This window comes from Taurulus bubalis (assembly GCF_910589615.1).
Source record: "Taurulus bubalis genome assembly, chromosome: 3".
NCBI lineage: Eukaryota > Metazoa > Chordata > Actinopteri > Perciformes > Cottidae > Taurulus > Taurulus bubalis.
In genome coordinates, this window is record NC_136591.1 from 36,191,124 (window position 1) to 36,218,416 (window position 27,293).

At 39.5% G+C, this 27,293-nt stretch overlaps 3 protein-coding genes across 3 annotated transcripts; all 3 read left to right on the top strand.

Moving 5' to 3' along the window:
* Positions 1-154: 154 nt before the first annotated feature.
* On the top strand, positions 155-12,438 carry LOC306734453 (GTPase IMAP family member 8-like; the record flags this gene model as incomplete). The annotated part of the gene is made up of 6 exons (XM_079215809.1): positions 155-220; positions 3,297-4,161; positions 4,366-4,373; positions 8,898-9,644; positions 11,683-12,257; positions 12,433-12,438. Exons 1-6 carry the CDS (start codon positions 214-216, stop codon positions 12,436-12,438), a joined length of 2,208 nt encoding a protein of 735 aa, XP_079071935.1. The 5' UTR covers positions 155-213.
* A 1,564-nt stretch (positions 12,439-14,002) lies between these two features.
* LOC306734454 (E3 ubiquitin-protein ligase TRIM65-like) lies at positions 14,003-16,770 on the top strand (the record flags this gene model as incomplete). Its single annotated transcript, XM_079215810.1, has 4 exons — positions 14,003-14,107; positions 15,259-15,492; positions 15,824-16,015; positions 16,198-16,770. The coding sequence occupies 4 exons, from the start codon at positions 14,003-14,005 to the stop codon at positions 16,768-16,770; spliced, it is 1,104 nt and encodes a 367-aa protein (XP_079071936.1).
* A 5,218-nt stretch (positions 16,771-21,988) lies between these two features.
* LOC306733543 (uncharacterized protein) lies at positions 21,989-27,010 on the top strand. The gene is made up of 5 exons (XM_079214802.1): positions 21,989-22,934; positions 23,384-23,623; positions 23,709-23,933; positions 24,502-24,544; positions 25,240-27,010. The coding sequence occupies exons 1-5, from the start codon at positions 22,143-22,145 to the stop codon at positions 26,436-26,438; spliced, it is 2,499 nt and encodes an 832-aa protein (XP_079070928.1). The 5' UTR covers positions 21,989-22,142; the 3' UTR covers positions 26,439-27,010.
* The last annotated feature ends 283 nt before the right edge of the window (positions 27,011-27,293 follow it).

Genomic DNA, 27,293 nt, shown 5'->3' on the forward strand with positions numbered 1-27,293 from the left:
ATAAATAACGTTTTTACTTTGAAAACTAAACACACACACACACACACACACACACACACACACACACACACACACACACACACACACACACACACACACACACACACACACTTATAGTAAGTGAAAGTGAAACTTAACGTCGGACCGCAGGAGAAAAGAGACACGTAGGACGTCGTCTGGTCGAACCATTTTACCGATTTCTCCTCTAAAAACATGGGCAGTAAGTTAAAGTTACTTCTTCCAACTGTTATTATTTGTTAACGTTGCTCACTGTACATTACTTTATTATATATATATGATGACGTAATTATGTAACATTCGTGGTGCACCGTTGCTTTTACTTTTATAGCAGTATGTTGATTCCTGTTTAACGTCTGGTAATGAAAACCAGTTTAATGTGTTGTGATCGTTTCATCAGCCTGAAGCTGAGGAATAAGGAGACAGATATAAATAAACGTAGCAAGAGACGAGTCACAGCGAGAGAACAAGACAGGGAGACGTCTCGCGAGACAACCAGCGAGATTACTGACGATCCTGTGGAAAGCGTCAGTCAGTCAGGACAACAACAAACAAGGACTTGTTAAGCTTTTAAAGCGCTATACAAATACAACGTATTATTATTATTTAAAAAAATATAAAAAGGGCTCGTTCAGCACCCTTTGAGAAGCCGCCGAGCTGAACGGGCGCGGCCACATTTCCTGAGAACACTCATCGTTGTTACGACAGGTCAGCTGCCGTAAATCGGTTTTATGATTCATTCATTTTTTTATAGTACAGTTACACATGTACAATGTCACAAATCGTCAATAAGAAACAGAAAAAGACATACATTCCAAACTAATATGTCAGGGGGGCAAAGGCAGAGGATAAAATAATATATAGACATAAATAAAAGCATATTAATAAAAATAGATACACAGAAATAAAGAGAAAAGGGGACACTGGTTGTATAATTACAAACATATATCAAAGTAAATGTCCTTATGGCATTTGTGTTGTTACAGCATTTAAATACAGTTAAAATTCTCTATAAAATACACAAAAAAATAGATTTTGGTTTATAAACTTACACTTATAGAATTTGGCAAGATAATCAATAAATTCGGTTTTATGATTTTAGTTGAGTCTCCTGAGCCACCTGAGATCAACCACGTTGTACTTTTTTGTTTCTCATTCATTTGATTTAATAATGATTTTGTGAGTTTTGCAACAAAAAGGAACAAAATACACTCTTTACAAATAATTACTTTTACAGTCATTTACAACACTCAGCTGTAATATATATATATATATATATATATATATATATATATATATATATATATATATATATATATGTTTTTTTGTAGGATCTTAGCATCAGCAGACGGAGTTAAGTGGTTATGCTTAAATGTTAAAATATTAAATCCCAAAATCCCAGCCTGAAAATATCTTCACTCCTCTGTTTTAGATGTAGGTGCCAGTAGGGGCCACTAGGTGCCAGTCTAAGTAAAGTAACATAGTGGTGGTATAACAGTACAACATGATGGCTAAAAGAAATAAAAGAAATACAGGCTAGTACATCATAAATAGTATGGAATATAGGTGTAATTATTATAAAGTGAAATGTAGGACTATAATAAATACTATATTTAGTATGAATATAAGTATAATATAATGCAATTGAATAATAATATTAATAGGGATACTAATAACATAATATATAGGCTGATCAATACAAATATAATATAATACATTTATAATGTGCATACAGTATTGTTCAATATACATCTATAATATCTCTAAATACTTTCAACTTCAAATTTAATGGCTCTAATAGTTTATATTGTTATTTTTTATTTTAGAAGCTACTATCTATCTATCTGTGCACTAAGGTATTGACGATGCATTCACCTGGAACGTTCATACTGAACCTCTTTGCTCCACAGAGGTTTTATTTTTTGCAGATATTCATGGTTTTGTTACAGTCGGTTGAGAAATTCATTTTTTTAGTGTATTTTATCCAGAAAAAAATGCTTCACTGTCACTCAACTAAAATCATAAAACCGATTTATGGCAGCTGACCTGTCGTAACCAGAAACTGTGTTCTCAAGAAAAGTGTCCCAGCCAGCAGCATTCTCAGTCTAAATGCACATTCGTCATTGATTTGAATTTAAAACTGGCCATTAAAACAAGACATCATTTATTATCTAATCCAACTATGTTGAAATATACTTCAGCTGCAAATTATATTTCATTTAAATTGAAAATGTATCTGATAGATGGTACTTTAAACCTTATTAATCGAGATGTATCCAAACAGGATTTGTGTTATAATGTCATGTACAATTATTTCTTAGTTTTGTTGTGTTATTAAAAAAGGTATGAGAGAATCCAAAAGTTAATCCTTTAGAACAGTTAACTTAAGATATTCAAAATGTGCACCTGTCAGATAGCTTTACCTCTAACAGTCCCTAAAAATGTATTTATTTTTAAACGTGACTTTTTAAGAAGCTGTATTTAACAGTTGAATATGAATTTAGCAGGCAACAAATATTTGCTTTGCAAAGATATAGTGTAGTAATTTCTACATGAACAGAGAATTAAGTTGCTCTCCCTCTGTGTGTGTTTTTATCAGAGCTTCTCCCTCATTGGTTGACGTAGCAGGAAAGCTTGTGCATGTTAGTGCATGTTAGTGCATGTGTGCGTGTCCCTCTGGTTAGCTCACTCCCGCTCTGCCCTGCTCTCATATGCTGGTTACAGCATATGAAAGTGTCAGCACTTTCGTAGTAGTTTGCACTGTTAGCGCTGTTAGCATTGCTACCTGTGAGCCACGATAAGAGCCGTTGAGAGGCGATCAAAAAGGCTTCCTATATGAAATATTGCACCTTTAACTAGTGTTTTTTTCTCTACCTCAGCATCATTTCACACCATGTATTCATTATTGTAGTATGATAGATGAAATGGGAAAACACAAGCAAGGGGCAAGCTAGCTAGTTTCTTTAGTACTTAGCCCGTTTGGGTCGGTTAAAACTAACTCCAGACGGATATTTTCCCAGATTACCAGGTCAAAAACTGTTCTCAGTTAAAAAGTGTGTGCCAGTGATCTCACAGAAATACACAACATGCTTGTGTCCGTGTGCTCCCTGATCAACAAGTTACCTTTCAGTCTGTAAAAGTTCATGTTTTTTTCTCTGAGTTTGTTTGGAAAAGGTGTGAACAGAACTAAAATACATTCTTTTATTGCTATGGACCAAATGAACCGAGCTACAGCTACAAATATACTGATTGACTGATGCATCACTTTTCTCTTCTAGCGCCAAACACAAGGAGGATTATCCTTCTGGGAAAAACAGGAATTGGAAAGAGCAGCCTTGCCAACAACATATTTGGAGAGGCCAAATTCAAAATAAACAATGTGAGCGACTCGGAAACGCATTGTACTACAGCCAAAACTAAGTCTGTCAATGGAAGAAGCCTCACTTTGATTGACACTCCTGGTTTCTTTGACCCGAGCCGGTCTGAGGAGATGATGAAGCCTGAGATGATGAGGTGCATCACAGAGTGCGCTCCTGGGCCCCATGCCTTTCTCATTGTGCTTAAAATGGAGAAATTCACAGAGCACAAGAAGGCTGTCATCACACAAATATGTGACTACTTCTCTGAAAAAGCTCTGAAATATGCCGTGATTGTCTTCACTCATGGTGACCAGCTCCCAGAGGGAATGAAACTGGAGAAGTATGTCGAGGAAAGTGGGGATCTGAGTGACCTGGTGAAGAAGTGCGGATGCCGATGCCACGTCGTTGATAATAAATACTGGAAGAACAACCAAGACGACTACAGAAATAACCAGGTCCAGGTGGAAAAGCTGCTCAGCACCATAGAGCAGATAGTGATAGAAAACAAGGGAGGATTCTACACAGACAAAAAGATAAAAGAAGTCAGGGAAAAGATTGAGAAAGAGGAAGAGGTCATTAGTCGATCATCAGGAAACATGTCACAGGAGGAGATCAGGAAGCAGGCGAAAAGCAACGTTCTTAAGAAGCAGGCAGACGATGCAGCTCCAAAATGGAGGAAAGGTTTTCTGTGGTTCGCTGTCATATCTGGATTATTTGCAGCTTTCTCAGCTGTGTTGCTCAATTCAAGATATGGGAAGATGTTAAAAAACTGGCACAACTGGTGGTAGAACAAGCTGGTCTCCACCAGCCAGTACAATGAGAGAGGCAGTTGAGGTATTAATCACACATTGATTACATATTAGAACACTTTTTTCTTCTTCTTCTAATTAATCTGTCTCTTGTGAGACCACCAACTTCATGCAAGTTAAATATTACATCACGAGTGTACCCTTTATTGGTGATTATGTTCAATGTTGTCTTCTGATAGCCATTTGTGTTAGTATGTGTCAATTTGTCACACATGTATTATGTAACAATAAAACAGCTGATCGATCTCATGTCTTTTCAGCTTCTTTTTTCTTGTAACCATCCCTCTATGCTGTTAAAGTTTAAGGCTGACTATACTTGTACTTTCTTACTGTCAATCAAATCCATTACTTGACCAAAACCAACAAATAATTGATCTTAGTATTATCTCTATATATTGGTCTCGGTATTATCTATATGAGGACGTATTATGTGTGTAGCAAAGCTAGCCTATATTCCTCTCTTCCTCTGTGCCACAGATCTACAAATCAAAGGAGGGAAACTGGTTGTGTCATATAACCTTTTGTCAGACAAAGGAGACGCTTGCAATGTTAATGTTCATTCTGAAGCAGATTTTAATCTGAATTTGATTCCCCAAAACAGCAAATAACTGTAATTTATGTTTTAAAGACCAAAATAAACTTTGACTTGTTTCTGCATTCACAAGCAAGAGTTTAAGGCCACAGGTTAAACACAGAAGCATTTTTGCTTCAGTCTGTTAACAGAGTATGGATGCTGCAAAGAAAAACAGATTCATAAATGACTTTTCAGTTTGTTATGTCTCACACAAACACTCCACCCTGAAAAGGAATGAGAAGGAGCAGCTGCCGTTCTCCCTCTTTGACATGAAATTCAGAAAGACTACGTATTCCATTTATCACGTATGATATTCTTGATGCCTTTAACGAGACCCTTAATGCTACAGGATATTATGGTTGTCACTATAAAGTATTTATGTAAAATGCACTCATGCAACACTTAGTTTTTAATCATCTGTGATGGCAGTGAATGGAGCCGTGTTTGTGAGTGACCCACGTCATGGAGCTGCATTTACCTGTTCACCGTAGTTTCTTGTTCACTGGGTAAAATAATGTGAGTCTGGTGTACAGCCTGTATAATAGTCTCCAGCTGAATATGACTGCTGCCAGTAAAAAAAACAATAAAACAACAACATTGTTTTCAAGCTGTATCTTCCCAACCACAGTAACCGCCCTGAACAGCTGACCTGCCAAGTCAGGGTGGTTTCTGCTAAGCATCACAACCTGCTCATCAGGAAACTGTCTTTTATGCATTCATGAGCTTTTGTCTTGACTTATGTAATGCCTTGTTTAATGGCATAAAGAAAACATGTCCTCTCTCATGACAATCTCATGAAATCTTTTGATAACTCGTTATGTTGCTGAGCTGTCAAACGGGTAGAACATGAAAGATTTAATTCGTTGCAATATGGACGGTGAGTTGAGGTATCAAAGTCTCTTCAGATTAATGTAGTAAAAGTAGCAACATTACACTGCAAAAGTGTTGAAAATGTTGCATAACATAGGATGAAAATATACTTTGACTTGATTAACTAGTAACAATATCTGTTAGATACATGTGGTGGAGTAAAAAGTACAATATTATTCTAATATTTACAACTAATAGTGATCTTCAGAACATGTATCTCACATGTGTGTGTAAGTGCAGTATTTGAGTAAATGGCCTTTAACATTTCAGCATTGTATCAGTGTCAACACTTGGCAGCATCCTGTATTTGATTCTTTGAAAATTCTTATTAATAAATAATTGGATATTTCAGTTAAAACCAAACCTCTCTGGCTGACTCATCCGTTTTACCTGACCTGTCACAAGGTTTTAGTTATTAGGAGATAGTTGTGCCATGCTTACAGTAAATGATAATTATACAGGAATTGAGATCACTTAGCCATCGTGTAACTTAGCCATTATCAGGCCAAACAAATGATGTGTTCAATACCTAGGTTTATGAAATGAATACTTGCAAAACAAATGGTATTCCTATCAGCCTCAGCCTGGCACTCTGAGATTCTTTAGAAAGAAAAGTGCGTTAAAAATGAAATGCATTATTATTAATATTATAAAAAAACATCACACAGCAATTGATACAGACAATACATTGTTATTTATTTGTATGTATACATAACAACATGAAGCTAAATAATTGTCCTTGCATGTAAATATATTGAATGTAATTATAATGCACTAAATGAAACAAAACAAAGGAAATAAATATAATCAAATGTATTGTATTTCACTTTTTAACGTTTTCAAATGTACTGTTCAAGGGTGTTGCTGTGGAAAATGTTATTTGAGCAAATACAGTTTTTACAAGCCAAGTAAACTACCCTCCTCCAACACAAATACACACTCACTCAGTAAGTGAAAGTGAAACTTAAAGCAGAGGACCAGGAGAAAAGAGACACGAGGACGTCGTCTGGTTGGAAACTTTTACTCTTTACTGATTTCTCTTCTAGAAACATGGACAGTAAGTTAAAGTTACTTCTTCCAGTTATTATGATTGTTTAATTATGCACTCTACATTACTTTATGACAAAACACATTATGGAAAGTTATAAACTAATTATGGCTTTCCTGGAGTACTTGGTGAACATGTGGTGTGTGTTAACACATTATTTTACAAAAAGCACCATCTTGAAAGAAAAATATTTGTTGCAGAAGTGAAACTTTAGTGAATGATCACAAAGTAAAATAGTTGCTGTTTGTTAACACAACCGGAGAAGTTGACTACAATGGTGGTGAAGACAACAACTCCCATGATCCCATGCTTCTTCATGACGTCACCAAACTCCATCTGTTGTTATTGTGAGAGACCTCAAGCAGCAGAAAGCCAAATAGTGTGCGTTTAAATACTTAGAAGCCAAATACAGAACAGTGTGACGACACTAAAATATGAGATGTCTAACAAAAAGCTGTAAAAATAGTAATGCTGAATATTATTAGTATTATAAAATATATTAGATGTATTCACTCGTTAAAATAAAAAAACACTGATGGAGGGAGGTCATAAACTTGGCCATTGTCAGGGTTGTGTGCTCTCTTTAAGCAGGTGACTGTACTGTGCCAACTATTGTTAATGTTGTTTTCATGAGCCGCATTATTCCAGTTAAACTTAATTTAATATCATATCAATAATTTCAGATGGTCAAAGTAATAATCTTGTGAGCTGAAGCGATTATTTTCAACGTTTCACAAACACATTTATTTAAAATGTAGGTAAATGTTAGTATCAGATCAGACTCTTTTACAGATACATAAAATGACTCAGATTTGGATCAGGGCCAAGAACACTAGGGCCCCGTTCCTGGCTTACTGAGTTAGCTGGATAATTTTCAGGATAATATGACGTAGGTCTGGCTTTTCGGTTCCTCGAAGCAAGCTTAGATAAATCACCATAGCAACACAGCCAACAATTTAAACCTGTTCCCGGGAAGGCTTACTGAAATTCACTGGATAAACTGGCAACTCCCACCGGACAAAAAAGGCAGCTCACTTCCTCATTGATGAAGGAGCGATATTAGTTTTATAGGGAGAGACAGGCAGCCGATCGCCCGTCTCTCAGACAGAGACTCTCACCCGCTGCAGGCCGCGCAGTTCTTAAGTTTATTTAGCGCTTAAGAAACTTATGGATGTGTTAAAGCATTCATAATTATATGACAGTGTTATTAGTACACCATACATATCATTATTGTAGAACATGATTAAGGTGATCGTGATGAGAATACAGAGAATCACACACAATTTATTTTCACTGCTTCAATTGATTGAATTTCAGATTATGAATAATACATACATACTGATCCGCCCATACACATATTCAAACTCCTAGTGATATGGTAATCTACACATACATGTATATACACATATATAGTACATGATACATACGCGCATTCAGTACATATATCCTCATTTACATTTCAATAAATATAAATCTGATTGATTGGGATGATGACGCACTTACTAGCCGACACATTTTCCCAACACTTACGCATTTAACTTGTCTGATATTTTGCCATGTTTATGTCAGCAGCGGTGGTGTGGTTATGCTGCGTTCACAGCAAAAGCGTTGCGAATATTCACAATGCTTTTGGTGTGAACGCAGCTTTAGACTTTGCCACGATTATGGTCTTGACTTCCTCATATGCGTTCATGATCATCTCCTTCTCAGTGGAGAAACAAGTGGCTTGTCCTTTGAGTTTATTTAGCGTTAGAAGATCATGGATTCAGTAATCAAATCATCCTGATGACTGACGTCTGGTTCGAATTAACGAGACTGTTTGATCAACCTTTGAGAAACCGAGTTAGCCTGACGTAGATCATCGAGGTGATTTAAGCTGGATAATAGGACATTTGATTGACTTAGTTAAACCACGTACGAGGAACGGGGCCCTGATCATCTCTTTTTAGACCTGTTTACAACATGATCCTCTGTGTTCTTCACCTCGATAGATTAACTTATATTGTGAACAGGGATTTGTACTTTTAGAAGACTTTATTTATATAAAATGTTCTTGATGCTCGTTGGTCTTTTTTAAAGTGTTGACGCTATTCTCCATTCTCTTATTATGCTGATTCAGCTATTTAATAAGTACCCACGGACTTCTAATCAACAAGGTCTGTTTTTTTCTGCCAAAAGACTAATGTTCAATATTATTGACGGCCATTATTCTCTTTCAGTGTCAAACAGGAGAATTGTCATCCTGGGAAAAACTGGAGTTGGGAAAAGCAGCCTGGCTAACACCATATTTGGAGAGAAACTGTTCAAGATCGACCACACTGTCAACTCTGACACCAAAAAATGCCAAGCAGAAACTAAATCTATCAATGGAAGAAACATCACTTTGATCGACACTCCTGGTTTCTTCGACACACATCGATCTGAGGAGGAGCTGAAGTCTAAAATAGTGAGGTGCATCACAGAGTTTGCTCCTGGGCCTCATGCCTTTCTCATTGTGCTTAAAGTGGAGAGATACACAGAGCAGGAGCAGGCTGTCATCACCAAAATAATACAATACTTTTCTGAAGAAGTGTTCAAGTATGCGACAGTTCTCTTTACTCATGGTGACCAGCTCGAGGACGAACAGACCATTGAGGACTTTGTCTGTGATAATAAGCTTCTGAGGGATCTGGTGAAGAAGTGTGGAGGCCGCTGCCACGTCATTGATAATAAATACTGGAAGAACAACCAGCAGGATGAATACAGGAGCAACCAGTTCCAAGTGAAGGAGCTCCTCAAGACAATAGATAAGATGGTTGAGGCAAACGAAGGAAGATGCTACACCAATGAGATGCTAGAAGCAGTGGAGGAAAGAATAAAACAGGAGATGCAACTCATTAGACAGTCACCAGGAAACAAGTCAGAGGTACAGATCAGAGAGGAGGCTAGAGACAGCGTATTTGATTGGCTTTTGGTCAAACTGACAGGTATCACAGCAGGTGCATTGTTGGGAGCTCTTTTTGGTCTCGCAGAGATGATGAAGGACGTTCTCACAGCTTTACCACAAACAGGAGGAAGAGCTGTAATGTCCGAAGTCACAGTGGAAAGGGCAGTCGGTGCTGCTTTAAGAGGAGCGATGAAAGGATGTATAAGAGGACACGAAGCAGCTGAGGGAGCAGAAACACCAAGCGCAGCAGCAAAGAGGGTAGCAGACACTTTCCTGAAATAACACAATTTGTATCATGAGCCCATGATAATACAGCCAGAGATGAAACAGAATCCAAACCAATAATCAGACGTTACTCTTAAAGACGGGAGAGAGAATGTATCATTAAAAAGTCACACCTCCTTTTAAATAACATGACATCTTTATCCATTGAGATGATCACATTTGGATCATATGTAATATGTAATTCAAACTTTAGTCGCTTATTCCGGTTTCACAAGCAATTTATTTTGTCTTTATTCACCGTACACTATACACTTACTTTTACTTCAGATTTTATATTGTACGCACATGTCTGATCCATGTTTTTAATAAGCATAGTGACACTGCTTTGTACTGCAGCTGAACTGTGATGCTCTCTAACACCTCTACTTCCTAAAGGAGCGAGAAGCGAGACCCTAAAGCATAACAGCAACATTCTGTGCTTTAGACATCTGGCTGACACTCACAAAGGAAACCTCTGATCATATTGGGTTTTATTTACATCTATCTGATGAATATGAAACATGGATCTTGAAACCTACAGCCATATAGGAAGTGTGATCTTAAAGTGTAATTTTCTTTTTATTCACAAGATGTATCCTCATTTAAGTTTCATTCTCTTTGATTAGTTCATTTCTTTCTTTTTATGGAGCTAAGAGTGTTTTGGGGTCATATATCACTATATTCTTCACATATCTCATATTATTTAGTGTCAATTGAATGATGACAGCCTCAATGTGTTTTTCTTGCATGTTTCAATATGAAATCACATGTGCTTCTATGTTGACTGAATGTTAAGGATAAGTAAATAAGTGAACTCTTGGTTCACCTGATAATTTTGAAGCTCTATTGGGAATTTAAACTTTTGACATTTTGTCTTTTCTTTTACTTCATTTTTTATATTATTCATTTTTGTAACCATTTATGTTCCTTTTATTGCAACAAACAAACAAATAAAACTGGTTTGTATTCTGTACATTCCAACCAAAGTCCAGACATGCTCATCTTTGAGGGTCCCCCATAGTCTCCTAAAGGGGAATGTAGTGGCCATTTGTCCAATAAATCAAAGAAAATAAAAAAAATAAAAGGGCCACTGACGCACTGCGGGTTTGAGCCCAAAAAATGCACTGTCCATGCAGGATTCTGTTTTTCTGATAATTTATTGTAACTAGACAAGACAAGCAAACAAAAGAACAAAGGAATTCCCCATGCTGCCTCTCATGTGCTGGTAAAAAACCATAGGTCTACCCAGGTGCATGCTGGTTCTATACCCGCCGCTGTAACAAGATAACTGTAGAATTTACAGTAACTTGCTGGCAGCAATTAGCAAGTAAGTAGCTGGAGTATATTTCACAGTATGCTTACTGTACAATTAATCACAGTGCAGTTTACAGCAAATCCCAGTTTACTGTAACATGCATCACTGTATTCATTGTAATACTGTAAATGAATAACAGTAAAATAATTACATACTGTAAAATGAAGAGGCAGTTTTTTTCAACAAGTCATTTATTGAATATTTCAACATTTTAAATACAAATTTAACATTTTGTTTTTAGTTTGTAAAAAATAAATGTTTGTAAACAACACTTTTTTTTAATGGTATTCTTGAACATACACCTTTTTAAATGTTCCTCTTTCTTCAAGTTACTATGACAATCTAAACATGTTTTAAAGTAATTTGACAGTAAACAGTAAAATGCAAGCACTGGAAGCAATAAAATATTCAAGTCAAGGGGGAAATGTATAAAAACAATTTGAACTGAAAAAGTACAATTTCAAACAATAAAATGTCCACGACTGACTTTATTGAACTGGTTTCGTCGACACAGATCGATCTGAGGAGGAGCTGAAGTCTGAAATAGTGAGGTGCATCACAGAGTTTGCTCCTGGGCCTCATGGCTTTCTCATTGTGCTTAAAGTGGAGAGATACACAGAGCAGGAGCAGGCTGTCATCACCAAAATAATCCAGTACTTTTCTGAAGAAGTGTTCAAGTATGCGACAGTTCTCTTTACTCATGGTGACCAGCTCGAGGACGAACAGACCATTGAGGACTTTGTCTGTGATAATAAGCTTCTGAGGGATCTGGTGAAGAAGTGTGGAGGCCGCTGCCACGTCATTGATAATAAATACTGGAAGAACAACCAGCAGGGAGGATACAGGAGCAACCAGTTCCAAGTGAAGGAGTTCCTCAAGACAATAGATAAGATGGTTGAGGCAAACGAAGTAAGATGCTACACCAATGAGATGCTAGAAGCAGTGGAGGAAAGAATAAAACAGGAGGAGGAACTCAATAGACAGTCACCAGGAAGCATGTCAGAGGAAGAGAGCAGAGAGAAGGCTAAAGACAGAGTATATGACAGGCTTTTGATCAAAGTGATAGGTATCACAGTAGGTGCATTGTTGGGAGCTCTTTTGGGTGGAGTAGTGCTTGTCAATGTAGCTGTCTCAGCTTTGAATGTCTTAGACAGTGCACTAAGTCTAGTAAAAACAGATGGAGCAGAAAATGTGAAAAAAGGTGGAATTATTGCTGGAAAGTCATTAATCACTCTCACCGTGACATCAGCTGTAGTGGGAGCGGTGTTAGGAGGTGTTGCAGGATATTATGCAGCTGAGGGAGTAGACACCAAATTGAAAGCAGCAGAGAGGACAGCAAAGGTTGTCATTGATGCAAGCAAATCTACTGTGGATGCAGTAAAATATTGTTTGAATTAAACAATAGAGTTTAAACCTGTAATGAGCTGTGACTCTTGAAGAGTATGGTTAAAAAGTCATATCTCAAAATAAATTGCATGAAAATCTTATTCTAAACCGTATTTAACCAATGAGATTGTTATGTTTATTCATAAGTCATATAATATGTCTTAAAGTGTAATTCACTTTGTATTCATATGATATATCCTCATTTAAGTTTAATTATCTTTGATGATTTATGATTTCTTTTTTTTTATTGAGCTAGGAGTGTTTTGGTCTCATATATCACTATATTCTTCACATGTAATCTCATATTATTTAGTCTCAATTTAATGACGACAGCCTCAATGTGTTTTTCTTTCATGTATCAATATGTAATCACATGTGCTTCTTTGTTGACTGAATGGTCACCTGATAATTTTGAAGCTCTTATTGGGAATTTTAACTTTTGACATTTTGTCTTTTATTTTACATCCATTTTTACATTATTAATTTGTGTAACCGTTTATCTTCATTTTAATGCAACAAAACAACAAATAAAACTGGTTTGTATTCTGTACATTCCAACCAAAGTCCAGACTTGCTCATCTCTGAGGGTCCTCCGTAGTCTCCTAAAGGTGACGTTCACCTGAATGACACACCTGCTACAAAAGGTTGATGAAATTGCCAGATTACCATGTATATTTAGCACATGCACAGACATATATATGTATATACATTTACCTTAAACCGCTGTAGATTTAAAATGTATACATCCATCTTTTCTTTTCTGCTTCTTGAAGTCTCCAAGTATCGATCTTTTATTTAATCAATTATAAACTCTTTGGTCCTATCCGCTGCTCGCACATCTATTGCACAACACACAAGACAAAATTCACGACACAGCGCTGGTGAAAGATGTTAAAAAAAGTATTAATCAAACTGGCTACGGGTACCATAGTAGTGCTGGAAGCGGCCTGTGTTACGGATTAAGTAAGGTTTAGTAAGACAAAACTAAACTTCACAGACAAAAAGGTCACAAAGTGCTGAACAGGAGTCAGGAAAAATAAAACCAGATTGACACAATAACAGGGTCAAACGTTTTAACAGTTAAGAGAGCACAGTAAAATACACGTTAAAGCAGTAAAAAACACACTGAAACAAATAATGAAAATAAATAAAAACAGATAAAAAGCAGGTCATAGAGCATATATTTAACCAAACGCCAGTGTAAACAAGTATGTTTTTAGTAGGTTTTTAAAAGTCGATACTGAATCAGCAAAACGTAGAGGTGCAGGCAGAGCATTTTAACAGGGCCGCCTGTTAATCCGTAACACCGAGCTGTGTGCCTACCAGTGGCGGGCCGTGCATTTTCGACCTGTGGCACTAAAACACTGCACACGAGCACGAGCCGATCAGAACGAATGATATTAACTACCGTAAAACTCACTCGAGGAGGCGCGATGGAAAACGGGTCTAGCAGCAAGCGCTCTCCTACCACCTCCACGGCGCGAGGTAGCCTAGCTCGCGGGCTAGCTCTGTGGAGCTGGGTGCCGGCGGAGAGCCAAGTGGAGTGAAAACCCCGCCCACAAAAAGCAGTTCACTCACCAGATGCTGTTCACTTAAGAAAGACAAAGTCCATCCGCCTCTCTTTTTTAACAAACAGTTTAATGACGTGGTTGTTAAGTTTATCGGCCCACTGACCAATCATACGTCCAGAGCTTGCTTGCAGGCGCTTTTACGTCAAAGAATACGCCCAGCATTTCAAACTAAAGATCTGATTGGTTGAAGACTATGACAATCAACGATAATGTGCACTCTCAGTGGACTTTAATCTGCAAAGACTAGCTATAAGGCGCTCTGCTTCCATAGAGACATAGAGGTGAAATCTTATTGAATGAAAGCTCTCCTTAAAAAAAAGCTTCAGGCGCTGCAGGCTGAAGCAACAGAGGAAGACAGGAGCTGTGCAATGAGAAAAAATTATTAGAATATATGTAGTGTATTTGTGAAAAACAATTCAATTATAAAATAGCTATAACTTTGTGATTCTGTTTCGGCCAGCAGAGAAGGCTTAGCAGGCCCTGACGGCCCTCCACTGGTGCCTATGGATAATATTATGAACCCAGACACGAGGGCGTTTGTTGTTCCGACGTTTTGGGGATTTCCACAACAAGTATGAAGCAGAAATAGTGGTTATTTTCATGGCGGATGGCGGAAATGATAATTGTTTACACAGAGATAAGCCCCGCCCCCTCTCCAGTGTGTTCAGGTCGAATGATGCGACTATGTAGACTGTAATACAAACAGTTCAGTTTGTCTGGTGCATGCAACATTCATGAAAGTGTTGGTCAGTTTGTCTGGTGCATGCAACATTTATGAAAGTGTTGGTCAGTTTGTCTGCTAGAAAATCCCATTTTGTTGCAATGAAAATTGTTGAAATGAGATGAACAGACTGTCAACATATTTTAGCTATTAAAATAAAGTTTTCAAAGTTTTCCTTTGGGGACAATTTGTGGTTGAAAAAAGATAATATATTGCAATACTCAATGTATCGCAGTATCATGATAATATCATATCGTGAGACCTCTGGTGATTCCCACCCCAAATAACCACTATAAATTCAAGTGTTAAAACATTGAATCAATCTATCATTACAAAATCTGAACTTGCGACAGAGAATGTATTGTTTGCAAATCATTATTTTTGTGTTCATGAACAGAGTTCTACCCAGCCTGCAATGGACACCTGTGATAAGATCTTTGATGAGATGATCTGCTCCATGAAGAAAAAACGCAGCTTGGCGAAGCAGCTGATCAGCGCCCAGGAAAAGACTGCAGCCGCTCAGGCTGAGGAGCTGCAGCTGCAGCTGGAGGAGGAGATCAGCAAGATGAAGAGGAGAGACACCGACCTGGAACAGCTGTCTCATACGGACGACCACATCCATTTCATTCAGGTGCAGAGCAACTTTTATCTGTCTGTCTTTAAGTACATCTATATGTTATTGTGTCATGATGGTATGACGGGATAATCAATGGTGCACAGCCAAATCACTCACTGTCTGTAATCGTAGAAGTTTAAAACGTGCAAAATTCAGCAGTTAATTCCCCGTGAGAACAAAGCACAGCTGATTACGTTGCACAAGAGGGACATCTGCTGGCCGAATTTGACAGTACAACACGTGATGCTCCTGAAGCTGATTTAGATAGATGGATGGATACTTTATTAATCCTGCATAAAATTATTTCGTTTTTCTTCTGGTCTCCGGCACTTTGATTTCCCTCCAGACCTTCCAGTCCCTCTCCACCTCCTGTGAATCTCCAGACTTGCCTCCTGTTTCAGATTTTTATCCTCAACGCTCAACGTTCAAACCTGTGACTGACTGCATGTTTAAACTGAGGGATGACATGGAGCGCCTCCTGAAGGACACATGGCCCAGGATCTCTGCCACAAGTACCTGCCAGAAATGTATAAATCCAGTGATTTTTAAAGTGGTTTTATTCAGGTCCAGTATTTAGGATTTGTTTTTCTCTCAGTGTCTACTATAGATGTTGTGCCACCTGCGCCAAAGACCAGAGAGGAGTTCTTACGCTGTGAGTGAAACATGTAACTCTAGTTCCACATTACACCAGTGCATTGATGATGAACTGATTATTTAAAGGCTGTTGTTGCATTTTTTTTCTTCCTGCTTTGTCTTCCGTCAGATTGCCGTCCTCTCACCCTGGATGAGAACACCGTCTCTCAATATTTGACTATTTCACAAAAAAAGCGGCGGGCGACGACTAACTACCGTCTTGCTTATAATAGTTTTAACCCACCTCAGCAGAATATCGGGCAGGTGAGGTGCAGGGAGGGTTTGTCAGAGCGGTGTTACTGGGAGGTCAGTTGGAGTGGTGCTACTTGGTCTGTGGCAGTGGCCTACAAAGACGGCAGCAGAACAGAGTTTGGAACTGATAACAAGTCGTGGAGTTTCGTGTGCTCCACAAATGGTTCCACTCTCCGCCACAACAACATAAGCAAAGCAGTGTCAGGCTCTGTATCCTCCAGCGTCGGAGTGTACCTGGATTATAAATTAGGTACTCTATCCTTTTATAACATCTCCAACACGATGACTCTGCTCCACAAAGAACACATTAAGTTCACTGAGCCTCTCTATCCGGGCTTTGAGCTTAAGAATACTGGATCTCAGTACGATCTCACCGGATATTTTGCAGAACTGATAAAGTTATGGTGAACACATTTATATTGGGGATGGTTAACGTGCTACTGTTGATCAGGCAGTTGTCTATATATGATAAATGAGAGGATGTGATTTTACAAGAACTAAGAACTCTAAAATAACGCTTGAATCCTGTCTTGCCCTATTTTAAGGCCCTCCAGCAGGTCAAAAGTCAAGTTTATTTATACAGCACATGCATTTAGTTGTTTTCCATAATCTCAACCAGGATGAAGCCTTGAGGAACTCCATGTCATGTGTGTCCACTCAGATGTGTAGTTATAATCACAAAGCAGTCCCTGTCCTTTGAGGAGGATTTAAACCAGTTTAGTGCCAGAAAGTCCCCCACCCCTAGTTTTCTAGTCGTATGTTGTGGTTGGCCGTATGGAAGGCAGCACTGAGATCTTCGATGCTAACGCAGGCATTCTGCCTCTGCCTGTTTAAGTGGATATGAGTGAAGACCTAAACAAGAGCAGGCTTGGTGCTCTGGTCCAAAACCTGATTGAAGACATCAAAACTGTCGTTTACTATCAAGAAGTTGTTTAGCTTTTAAAAACGAGCCTTTTATAAATAAAACTGAGCGAGTGGGGCGTAAGCTTGACGTTGTTTCATTTTATATGAAACACAAAAAGCATCAACAACCAGGGATCAATTAGCTACTTGTTTTGTGAACGGGAGAAACGTTCAATTACAAAGTTGGAAACCAGGATTTAGCGATGAAGCTTTTTTCCTAATTCCTGTTGGTTCAGAGTGTCGGTGAGATCTGTGTTCTACCAACACTGGAAATAATTAGTACACATTTTAAAACGTATCGTTGAAGACACATTTTTAATAAATTCCTGAGGAAAATCTAAATGTAATAGAGTTTGAAGACATTCATTATACATTTGGATATCACTATTTTGGAAAGTGATTAATAATCCAAAATTGCAAATATTTATTTTACACTTTCCATGTTTGTTTTTTAATTAGTTTACTCTTTGTGATTTTGCTTTGACTGTTTCAACAACAGATTATCCATTCTATGCTTTTTCTATATCACTGTTCATTCCGTATATATTCAGCATAACTTTGTACGTAACTGTATTTTGCATTTCATTGTCTCTTTGTTTAATGACAATAAAGTTTAATTTAATCCAACCTTTTCTTCTCAGTCTCTTTTTGTTGTTTTACCGGCTACAATTTAATTGTGTCCATCAAATAATGTGCCCAGTTATACTTTATTTGTCACCTAATGTGGGAAATGTTGGTGTCCCTAAACAATTCCTAAAAATGAAAGGCACCAAAACGGCTATTCGGCGATTCTTCTTGTGAACCATATTTCATACTTTTACAACTTGTTATTTGTCATTAATTTAAATCGTTTTTAATGTCCCCATCTAAAACAGTAATTCTGGATCTGTGTTGTATGTGCACAAGTGTGTCTCATAACTGCTATGTAAATGATGCAATGTACAATGAAATCTCATTAAGAGTTTAGAAGATGTATTTTTATTTTGGTGGAGGTGGTTAAACCTATTCAAAATGATAGACCCCCTAGGGCGTAGACCTCTTTTTCCCTGTTTGATCGTCGTAGGAACCCCAAATTAATCCCAATACGTGTGTATATGTATTGGCATGTGCAGTATGACGTGGTGTAAGCAGCGTTAACGAACCAAAGAGACCGTAGGATTTTAAACCCCCCGCGGAGAAAGAAGCTCTGGCCATGTTGTAAATGTAGCAGTGGCGGCTGGCCAATAGAGGGCCTGGCCCCAATTTGAGCCACAAAAAAAGAAGAAAAACAATTAAATAATAAATCAGTCAATTGTGTTTTTGAAATATGGAATATACTCAGTAATATTTGTAAAATAGGATATCTGCGCAAAATATATTCTTTTCCTGCACGTCCTCTCCGCCTGTCTGCTGTTTGACAAACGCACACTTCTGGTCCACTTCACGCCAACAGGCAGCGTGTGTTATGTATCTGTATACACAAAGCATGCATGATACACGCATGCGCAGATGGCCTTGGCTGTTTGTATCAAGCCGGTGAAACGGGACATGTGGCATTCCTGAACCAGTGTTCATGAGCAAAGTGCACTGAAGCTTGATTAGCTGCCCTATAACAGGACTCTCTTCCCGTCATCAGTCAGCCCAAACTGGAATATATTCGGGTGATAAACTTCTAAATGTTGTGTTCATGTCCCTGGAGACCACGCCCTCTGCTCAACATCACTTAACCACATTGATTTTTGACCTGACCAATATATCAGAAGATTATGAAACACAGTCAAATGGATTTTCAGACTTTTGACATAAATAAAAGGAATTATTTTTATTTTTTCATGCCCAGTCCCATAAAACATTTTTGTTGTTGTAATAATGCTTTTGGGTTCTGTGTGTGTGTGTGTGTGTGTGTGTGTGTGTGTGTGTGTATATATATATATATTATAATAATTATGATTATTAATACAACTCAAACCCCACCAAACCAACTTCTCCAGCATTTATACGCTGAAAAGGAAAATTAATACAAAAACAAGTAAATAGCCTATATTCACACACAATAATAATAATTATTATGACACATTACAGTTGTTCTCTCTTCCATCTCGGGTTAACAGTAAATACATACTGCGCCGCCCCTCCTAGCTCAAAGTCCCGGTGGAGATATCCATATGACTCTCCTCGCTGTCTCTGCACTGGAGGCGCGCTTCGCCGAGACGTGCGCGGTTTGTAAACACGGCTTTACTCGGCTCTCTCCCGAGGAGCTAAACGATGGGTGATGTTTACCAACACCCCGTTTTCTTCGAGGTGCCCGGCCTGCTCGGGGAGCAGAAGAAGAAGAGGATAGAAACATATTTCCGTATTCACCGCAAATCCGGCGGAGGAGACTGCGGAGCGCTGGAGAGGCTGAGCGGCCAGACCTACCGCGTCGCGTTCAAGGACCCCAAAGGTACGTTATTTATTATAAACTCGTGTTTTAATCACATTATAATACACCGTCGATAATACACTGTAGGCCAATGCTGGTTAAAGAAGCATCCGAAGTGTTACTGTTAACCGCATCAAAGTTATGTAAACTGTCATAGTAAGGTACTAGTAGTAATACGACTTTAAAATGTTTAATGATCCCAAGGATTTTACATAGAAATTGTGATCTTGGATCCAAAAAAACAAAAATACTTGCAACGCCTTTCCGGAGAAAGTGAAACTTAAAAATTAAAGTTGCCACGACAGAGGTTTGGAAGTCTTAAAATGTCTGATATAACTTCAAATAACTGAGAAGAATATGATGTATGTAGAAAAGAATATGCAACAACATGATCCACAGCAAAAGACTAGTAATATGTTTCTATTACTGCGTTAGAAGCAACAACGCAGGGGAAGAACATAAACATAACAGAGCCAGTGTTGCCTTACAGCCACACTTTATTTATTGTATAACTATAAGTGACAGAAAAACAGAAAGAGAGTCTCAACAAATAAAAGTTGTTGTTTTAGTTAATTTTTCAACGAAAGGTCCCATGTTGTGTTTCAGCCCAGCAGACGGTGCTGCAGAGACGTGAGCATGTTGTGGACGGTCTGGTGTTCTCTGTCCGAGAAGCTCCATTACAGGTTGGCACCGCCTTTACATGACGGAAATATCCGCGCGCACACGTGAGACCCGCGCGCGCGTGTGCAGTGGTCCCGCACAAGCAACTCCCATGCAGCCGAGTACACTTTCACTCACTTGTACTTATTGTACTTTTTACTCCACTACATTTGTCTGACAGCTTTAATTACTTTTCAGATGGCATTCCCTTCCTAACTTTGAGTACCTAGAAAAGCACTATATACAATTAAAGTATTATTATTATTATTATTATTATTATTACCCAGTGACAACCAAATCCCTCCAGATTTGTTGATGTTGAATATATGTGACAAGCTGAAAGACTTTATTAGCAAAGAAAATATTATTTCCTCTTCAGCTAAATAATCCTGTTAAAAAAGCCTCTTGGATTGGCTAAAAAATGTATCGTCACAAAGCTGAAAACTGAAAGGTAGAGAAACGTGGTTCTCACAGGACAGCGACACTACAAACATACGATGGTTTTATAGAATGTGATGCATTGCTGTAGAATAAACTAACTAACAGGATTTAAAGGAGTTAAAACATGCAATATACACATAAATACAGTAATACTGTATATCCTGAAACATCAGATATAATAGTAATACACTGACAGGCAACATTTTACTACAGGGTGCTTTTACTGTTAGTACATTTAGCTGATAATATCATACGTGACTAAGGGTTTGAATGCAGGGCTCGGTCAAAGACGAGGATTGTAACCAATTAAATCTAGTGATACAATGGTGACGGTGTCCGCCCACTTACTTCAAAAAGAAAAACAACTCACCGGGGAGCGGGTGAAAGTTTTGCAAGGCAGGGGACGCTCAACGCCGGGTTTTATACGCTCAGACTGCAATGTTTCTTCTTCTGCACAAAGTGATGTGAAAGCGCTCGCAAAAATAATATGCCTGCTTTGCTGTCTGAGTTGCACGCGTGTGGGTGGATCTCAGTTTGACATTGATATGCCCTCATATCTTTCAGTTCAGCCACATGAGGTTGTGTATTCAAGAAAATATATTTACATTTACTGTCATGTAGTTATATAACACCAGAGGTTGTATACCGCACCTTAACCACTGTGCACAGTTAACTGTTGTTATCATTATTTGGATGTCTCCTTTGAACACAGAGCCCAAAATGCATTCCTGACTCAACTCCTTCACCAAGTGGTGAAGAATATGAACTGCGGCCTGATTATCACCTGATACGTTATCTCAAGGAGTGCCCAAAGGCTGCGAAAGAACTACAGGAAGTACTCACCTCTGTGGCCTGCTCTGTCCAGCTGTACCCAGAGGAGGGGAGGGCTTTAGTTAGCCGGTTAGCTCAAGCTGGTGCTGCAGTTAGAAATTGGAAATCTGAGGTAAACAAAATATTTGATTGCTACATGTGCCACTATGAGGTGGACCCTCACAAAGTTAAAGCTTTTCTCCAGGCCTGCAGCTCTCGTCCGACCACAGATGAGGTGAAGGTGTACAGCGAGGTTGGGATGTCCGTTGTGGTTGGGGAGCGTTCTCAAGTGAACGCCATGTTGATGGCTGTAGAGGACTCGTACGTTAAACGACGGTCAAGTTACAGCGAGAAGCAAACAATTATTTGTCGACTGGGCGAGGCCAAGCTCCGCCTCCTCTGGAAAGACATGGAGCGCAGTTTGCGACAAGATTTTCCAGAAGTGACGGTCGCGGAGGGAGCTGCAGGTCAGTTAGTTTTGGAAGGTTCTGCAGAGGAGATTCTCAAGGCTGAAGATTTTATCTCTGCGCAGGAGAACGCTGTGTTAGAAAGGGCAGTTTCTGACATGAGCCTACACTTGTTGGCCTTCTTGAGAAAGGCATACGGTGGTCCAGGGATGCTAGGGGACTTTTTAGGGGTTGGTGGCAAGGTGGAAATAGAGTTACGAGACACAGAGGTACGTTTCTTATCTCTTTCCACTGATGATGTTGATGAAACTGTAAAGGCACTGCAAGGTGAGATCAAGGAAGTCAAGATTGATGTCCCTAACTGCTCCTCTGTGCCATCTGACCTTCGGGAAGAGCTAAAGTCCAAGACAAATGAGATGAACCAAGGCCAATACAGGGCTCAGGTTGTGTTTGGTCCAGGCAGCACAGTGGGCCTACTGGGCCACACCAAAGAGGTTGAAGAGCTGAGGGAAGGTGTCATCCAGTTTTTGGACGAGTCACGCACAGTCTATCTGCCTTTTACAGAGTTAGCACAAGAGTTGCCAGAATTGCTGCAGCTGTATGGTTTTGACTATTCAGGGGTTACCTTCCATCCCAAAACATCTTCCTCTGGTTCCACGGTGGTGCTGGACGGTCCACCTGACAAAGTGGCTGAGGTTAAAAACTGCCTAGGTCTATATCTGGACTCCTTTCTTGAGGATAGCAATTCCCAAAGTCCCACTAGGAACGATGATTTCCCAAATGTTGCACATGACCAGTCACACGCCTCAGCATGCGACCGGCCTCTCCAAGGGAGAAGTAGCGGAAATGCTGCACCAAGAGATCTGGGGTTCCCAAGAGGAGCCACTGGTGGATCTCCTGAAGATGGTGTCCATGTAGAGATCATTCAGGGAACCATGGAGACCCAGCAGGTGAGAAATGTATTAAACTTGCTCACTGGAGGATAAGATTTTTAGGATGTGTCCTAAGTCCTTGGCATAGTAAATGGCTTTGCTTATCGATGGCCAAAGTGCAAAACCTCCTATCTGCAAAATGATGATGATGATGATGATGATGATGATGATGATGATGATGATGACTATGTATTGTATATCCTTAACAAATAGCATTCTGCAGGAAAACAAAATATTTTTTGTATTCTCAAAACAAGTGCAGTTTTTTTTTTTGCTTGTTTTTCTGCATCGTTCTGTTGCAATTAAGTCTAAAAAAAACGTGTTTTATTCAAAGGGGGAACTTTTATTTCTGTGGGTGTCAACTCCTTTATAGTAAGCAAACACCATGAGCAATAAGTGGATTTGTACGTTAGATAATTTACATGAAATGCTGTTTGAAGGTTACCACATCTCCTGCTCTCTCCCAGGTGGATGCAGTGGCTTCACCCATGGTTGGCCAGGAACCTTTCTCCACCGGTGTTGGAAACGCTTTGTATGAAATGGTTGGATCTCAGCTGGCAGCAAAGTTTAGAAAGGAAGCAAGAGAAGGAACTGCGCCTGGTGACGCAGTCCTGGTGGAGGACTTGCCCTGCACACTCCCATTTAATGCAGTGTTCTTCCTCGACCTCATTCCCTGGGATGAAGAGCCAGATGGAACTGCAGTTCAGGTGCAATAGTGGAGTGTTTTCTGCACCTTAATACAGTATTTATTTTGTAAAGCCTTAAAAATAATGTATTTCTGACATTTTCCAGGTTCTGAAACTGGCCATCAGCAACATCCTCACCTCCTGTGACGACAGAGGGTTTAGATCCGTTGCTCTCCCTATGCTCGGCACTGGGATTGCTCTGCGGTTTCCTAACAGCGTGGTTGCCAAGGTTCTCCTGGAAGGAGTTCATGCGTTTGAACAGAACCGAGCCTGCAGAACACCGTTGCTGCTCCGCATCGTCATCCACCCCAATGATGAGGAGTCCAGCGAGGTAATGGAAATGCATTGTGCCATAAACACAGACTACTCATGAGGAAACTTGGGTGCTCAAGTTGCACTGAAGCGGTAAAACATTTAGATTTTATTTTGTGTGCAATAAGAGGTTCAGATGCCATGGTTAACAGATATCTGCATATGAATGCAATTATTTAACTTTTTATTAGCATAGAAAATGGCTACTTGTGAAATAATCGGAGCGCAGGCGTCATCTCTAAACTCCAACTCCTTCTTTCTCACGTCTCGAGTTGCTAATTGTAAACAATGACCAGCAAACAGAAAAGGAAGTCTTGGCGTGATTATTCGCTGGCTACACCGGAAACCCAAGAATATTGGCCGTTGCCCCAGCAGTTAAATCATCTTCAGACCAATAGCCAATGGGTTCACACCAATAACCAATGGATTCTGACCAATAGCCAATGGGTTCCAAGTTTGCGCAATTATAAAATGTAAATCTAACAGATGGTTGTTGACGTTGAAGTATACAAAGTTGCATTTTAAAACTTTTAGCAAACATCATTTGAGTACATACTTGGTATTAAACCCTTTCCTTGTCTCTGCAGGCCTTCAGGTGTGTCCAGGAAGATGTTCACCAACCAGGCCAAGGTAGGTATAGATGTTATAGGACAGCAAAGAATCGGAGTTCAGTCCTGCGGCACCCATTTGACTATTTTTATTTGATGGTAACTAAACAATTTAGTGCAAGGAAAGCATCAGTAGAGAAGTCTTTTTAAGTGCATTCATTACTTATTTACACACAAATGTATTTGATTTGCGGTAAGCTGTATATTGTCTGCATCCATATGTATTTGTTGCATGGGGGAATAAGACATTGAATTATTAAAGAAGTTAATAAGACGTTTTCTCGCATGCCGGTGCGATGACTGGAGAATCCAAAAAACAGCAAAACTATCTCACAGCCTGTGCAGTATAATCCAAGTCTAAGTTTGTTAACAGATGGATGGATATAGTTCTGCCTAGGGCTGTGCGGTATACCGGATGAACCGGTATGAACCGGTATACCGCACAGCCCTCTGCTGTTGTAAAACGCTGCCCCCTTTTCCTTCAATTCATCAAGACTTTTCTCAGTTTTCTTCGTAGATTCTAGGTAGCACTGGGTGGGTAATTGATAAACAAAACAAGCCTTCCTTTAAAACCCTTGTGTTGTCTTGGGGTCAAAATGACCCATCAACACACATACATATACAGGGTCATTTTGACCCGAAGACAAACTTGCTTGTTTGTCTCTTGCAAACAAGCAAAAGACAAATGTACTAAACATAGTCATTATTCTCTTCTAGTGTCCACTCCAAGGAGAATCGTCCTGCTGGGAAAAACTGGAGCTGGGAAAAGCAACCTAGCGAACACCATATTTGGAGAGCAGTTGTTCAAAACGGACCATTCTGCCAACTCTGGAACAACTGAATGTCAAGCTGAAACTAAATATGTCAATGGAAGAAGCATCACCCTGATCGACACTCCTGGTGTCTTTGATACTAACAGGCCTGAGGAGGAGCTGAAGTCTGAGATAGTGAACTGCATCACAGAGTGCGCTCCTGGGCCTCATGCCTTTCTCATCGTGCTGAAAGTGGAGAGATACACTGAGCAGGAGCAGGCTGTCATTAGTAAAATATGCCAATACTTCTCTGCAGATGTTTTGAAATATGCTGTGATCGTCTTCACACATGGCGACCAGCTCGAGGAAGGACAGACCATTGAGGACTTTGTCCGTGATAATCAGCTTCTGAGGGATCTGTTGAAGAAGTGCGGCGGCCGCTGCCACGTTGTTGATAATAGACATTGGAATAAAAACCAGCAGGAAGAATACAGGAGCAACCAGGTCCAGGTGGAAGAGCTACTCAACACAATAGACAATATGGTGATGAAAAACCATGGAGACCACTACACCAACCAGGTTTTTCAAGTAGTAGAGACATATATTAAGAGCAAGGAAGAGGTCATAAAACGAAACATGTCAGGAGACATGCCACAGGAAGAGATCAGAAAACAGGCAAAAAAAGAAGTGTCTAACAGGCTCTTGATCCAACTGGCAGGCACAGCAACAGGAGTAGTGTTGGGAGCTTTTCTTGGCTTGGCAGCGATGGTTGGAATTGTCGTCACGGCTCTGCGAAACATTACAGGGTTGCTGCAATTTATGGAAAAGCTCCGAGCAGTAGGAGGCGCTGTAGCGGCAGCAGCTGGAGGAGGCGCTGCAGCGGCAGGAGGAGGCGCTGCAGCGGCAGGAGGAGGAGCTGCAGCGGCAACAGCAGGAGGAGGCGCTGCAGCGGCAGGAGGAGGAGCTGCAGCGGCAGGAGGAGGACTGGCAGTCAGTGGAGTGGTGTTGGGAGTGACTGCCGCAGCCTTTGCTACAACAGGAGGAGTAATAGGTGGTATTATTGGTAACGAGGCAGCTGAGGATGCAGAAACACCATGGGAGGCAGTGGAGATGGCAAAAAATGCTGTCCTAAACAAAGTGACTACTACTTTCAAGCGGTTTTAATTCCATTGCATTCATCTAGAGTTGTGCTTTTGGCCACATGGCAAACGTTTATCCAACATGCATTCCTTTCATCTGTTTTTGTCTCCACCAACTCCGGGGGAGATACCTGCCTCTTTAGCGCCTGAATGCTCCGTATAGCGCCAGGCGGAAACTCCGGTCGGGTGAAAATTATTTGTGGGTTTTGTGGTCGAGCAGACAATTAATCCGTTGTTAATATAACAAAAATGGATTGGTGCAGCTTTAACTAAAGAGAAAACTGTTTGGGGCTGAGAATCACAGCATAATCAAAAGAAGTTAAGCATTGATTCTGAAAAAGGTGGAGAAATTATTTATTTTAAAGAATGAAGCCTCTATTATTACTCTTTTGTGAATATAAAAACTGTGCCATACATGATTATCTACATGATTATAGCAATTGACAATGTTTAATGATCTGACTGGTGGTTTGAATGTGGACTGTTCATAACTTCAACGTGTTGGATTATAATTTACAATGTTCCACTGACCTGTTTCTCTGTATCATGTCATTATTTGTTTGTTAAAAAAAAAAAATCAACAATAAAAGCACTGATTGCAAACAAGTTTTCTCATTTGACCATTTAGTTTTTCCCTATGTGACTAGTCTGTCTAGTTCACCCTGCACCTACAACCTCTGGTCAACAGGGCGCTCCCTACAGCAAGACAAAAGCTTCGTTTAATCACATCCTGCAAAGACGAGGTGCATCAAGTGCTCCGCAATGGGTGGTTTTCTAATTTAAAAGCTTGAAATATTTACATTATAAAAATATATCATATTTTTATATTTGTATAGTTTTCATATTTTCTCGCATAAACTGTCAGGCCTTAAAAGTGTCC

Coding starts and splice junctions, on each gene's coding strand:
- LOC306733543 (XM_079214802.1), top strand. CDS start 22,143: ATGAGCCTACACTTGTTGGCCTTCTTGAGAAAGGCATACGGTGGTCCA. Junction 23,624..23,708: donor CAGATGGAACTGCAGTTCAG/GTGCAATAGTGG, acceptor GACATTTTCCAG/GTTCTGAAACTGGCCATCAG. Junction 23,934..24,501: donor ATGATGAGGAGTCCAGCGAG/GTAATGGAAATG, acceptor TTGTCTCTGCAG/GCCTTCAGGTGTGTCCAGGA.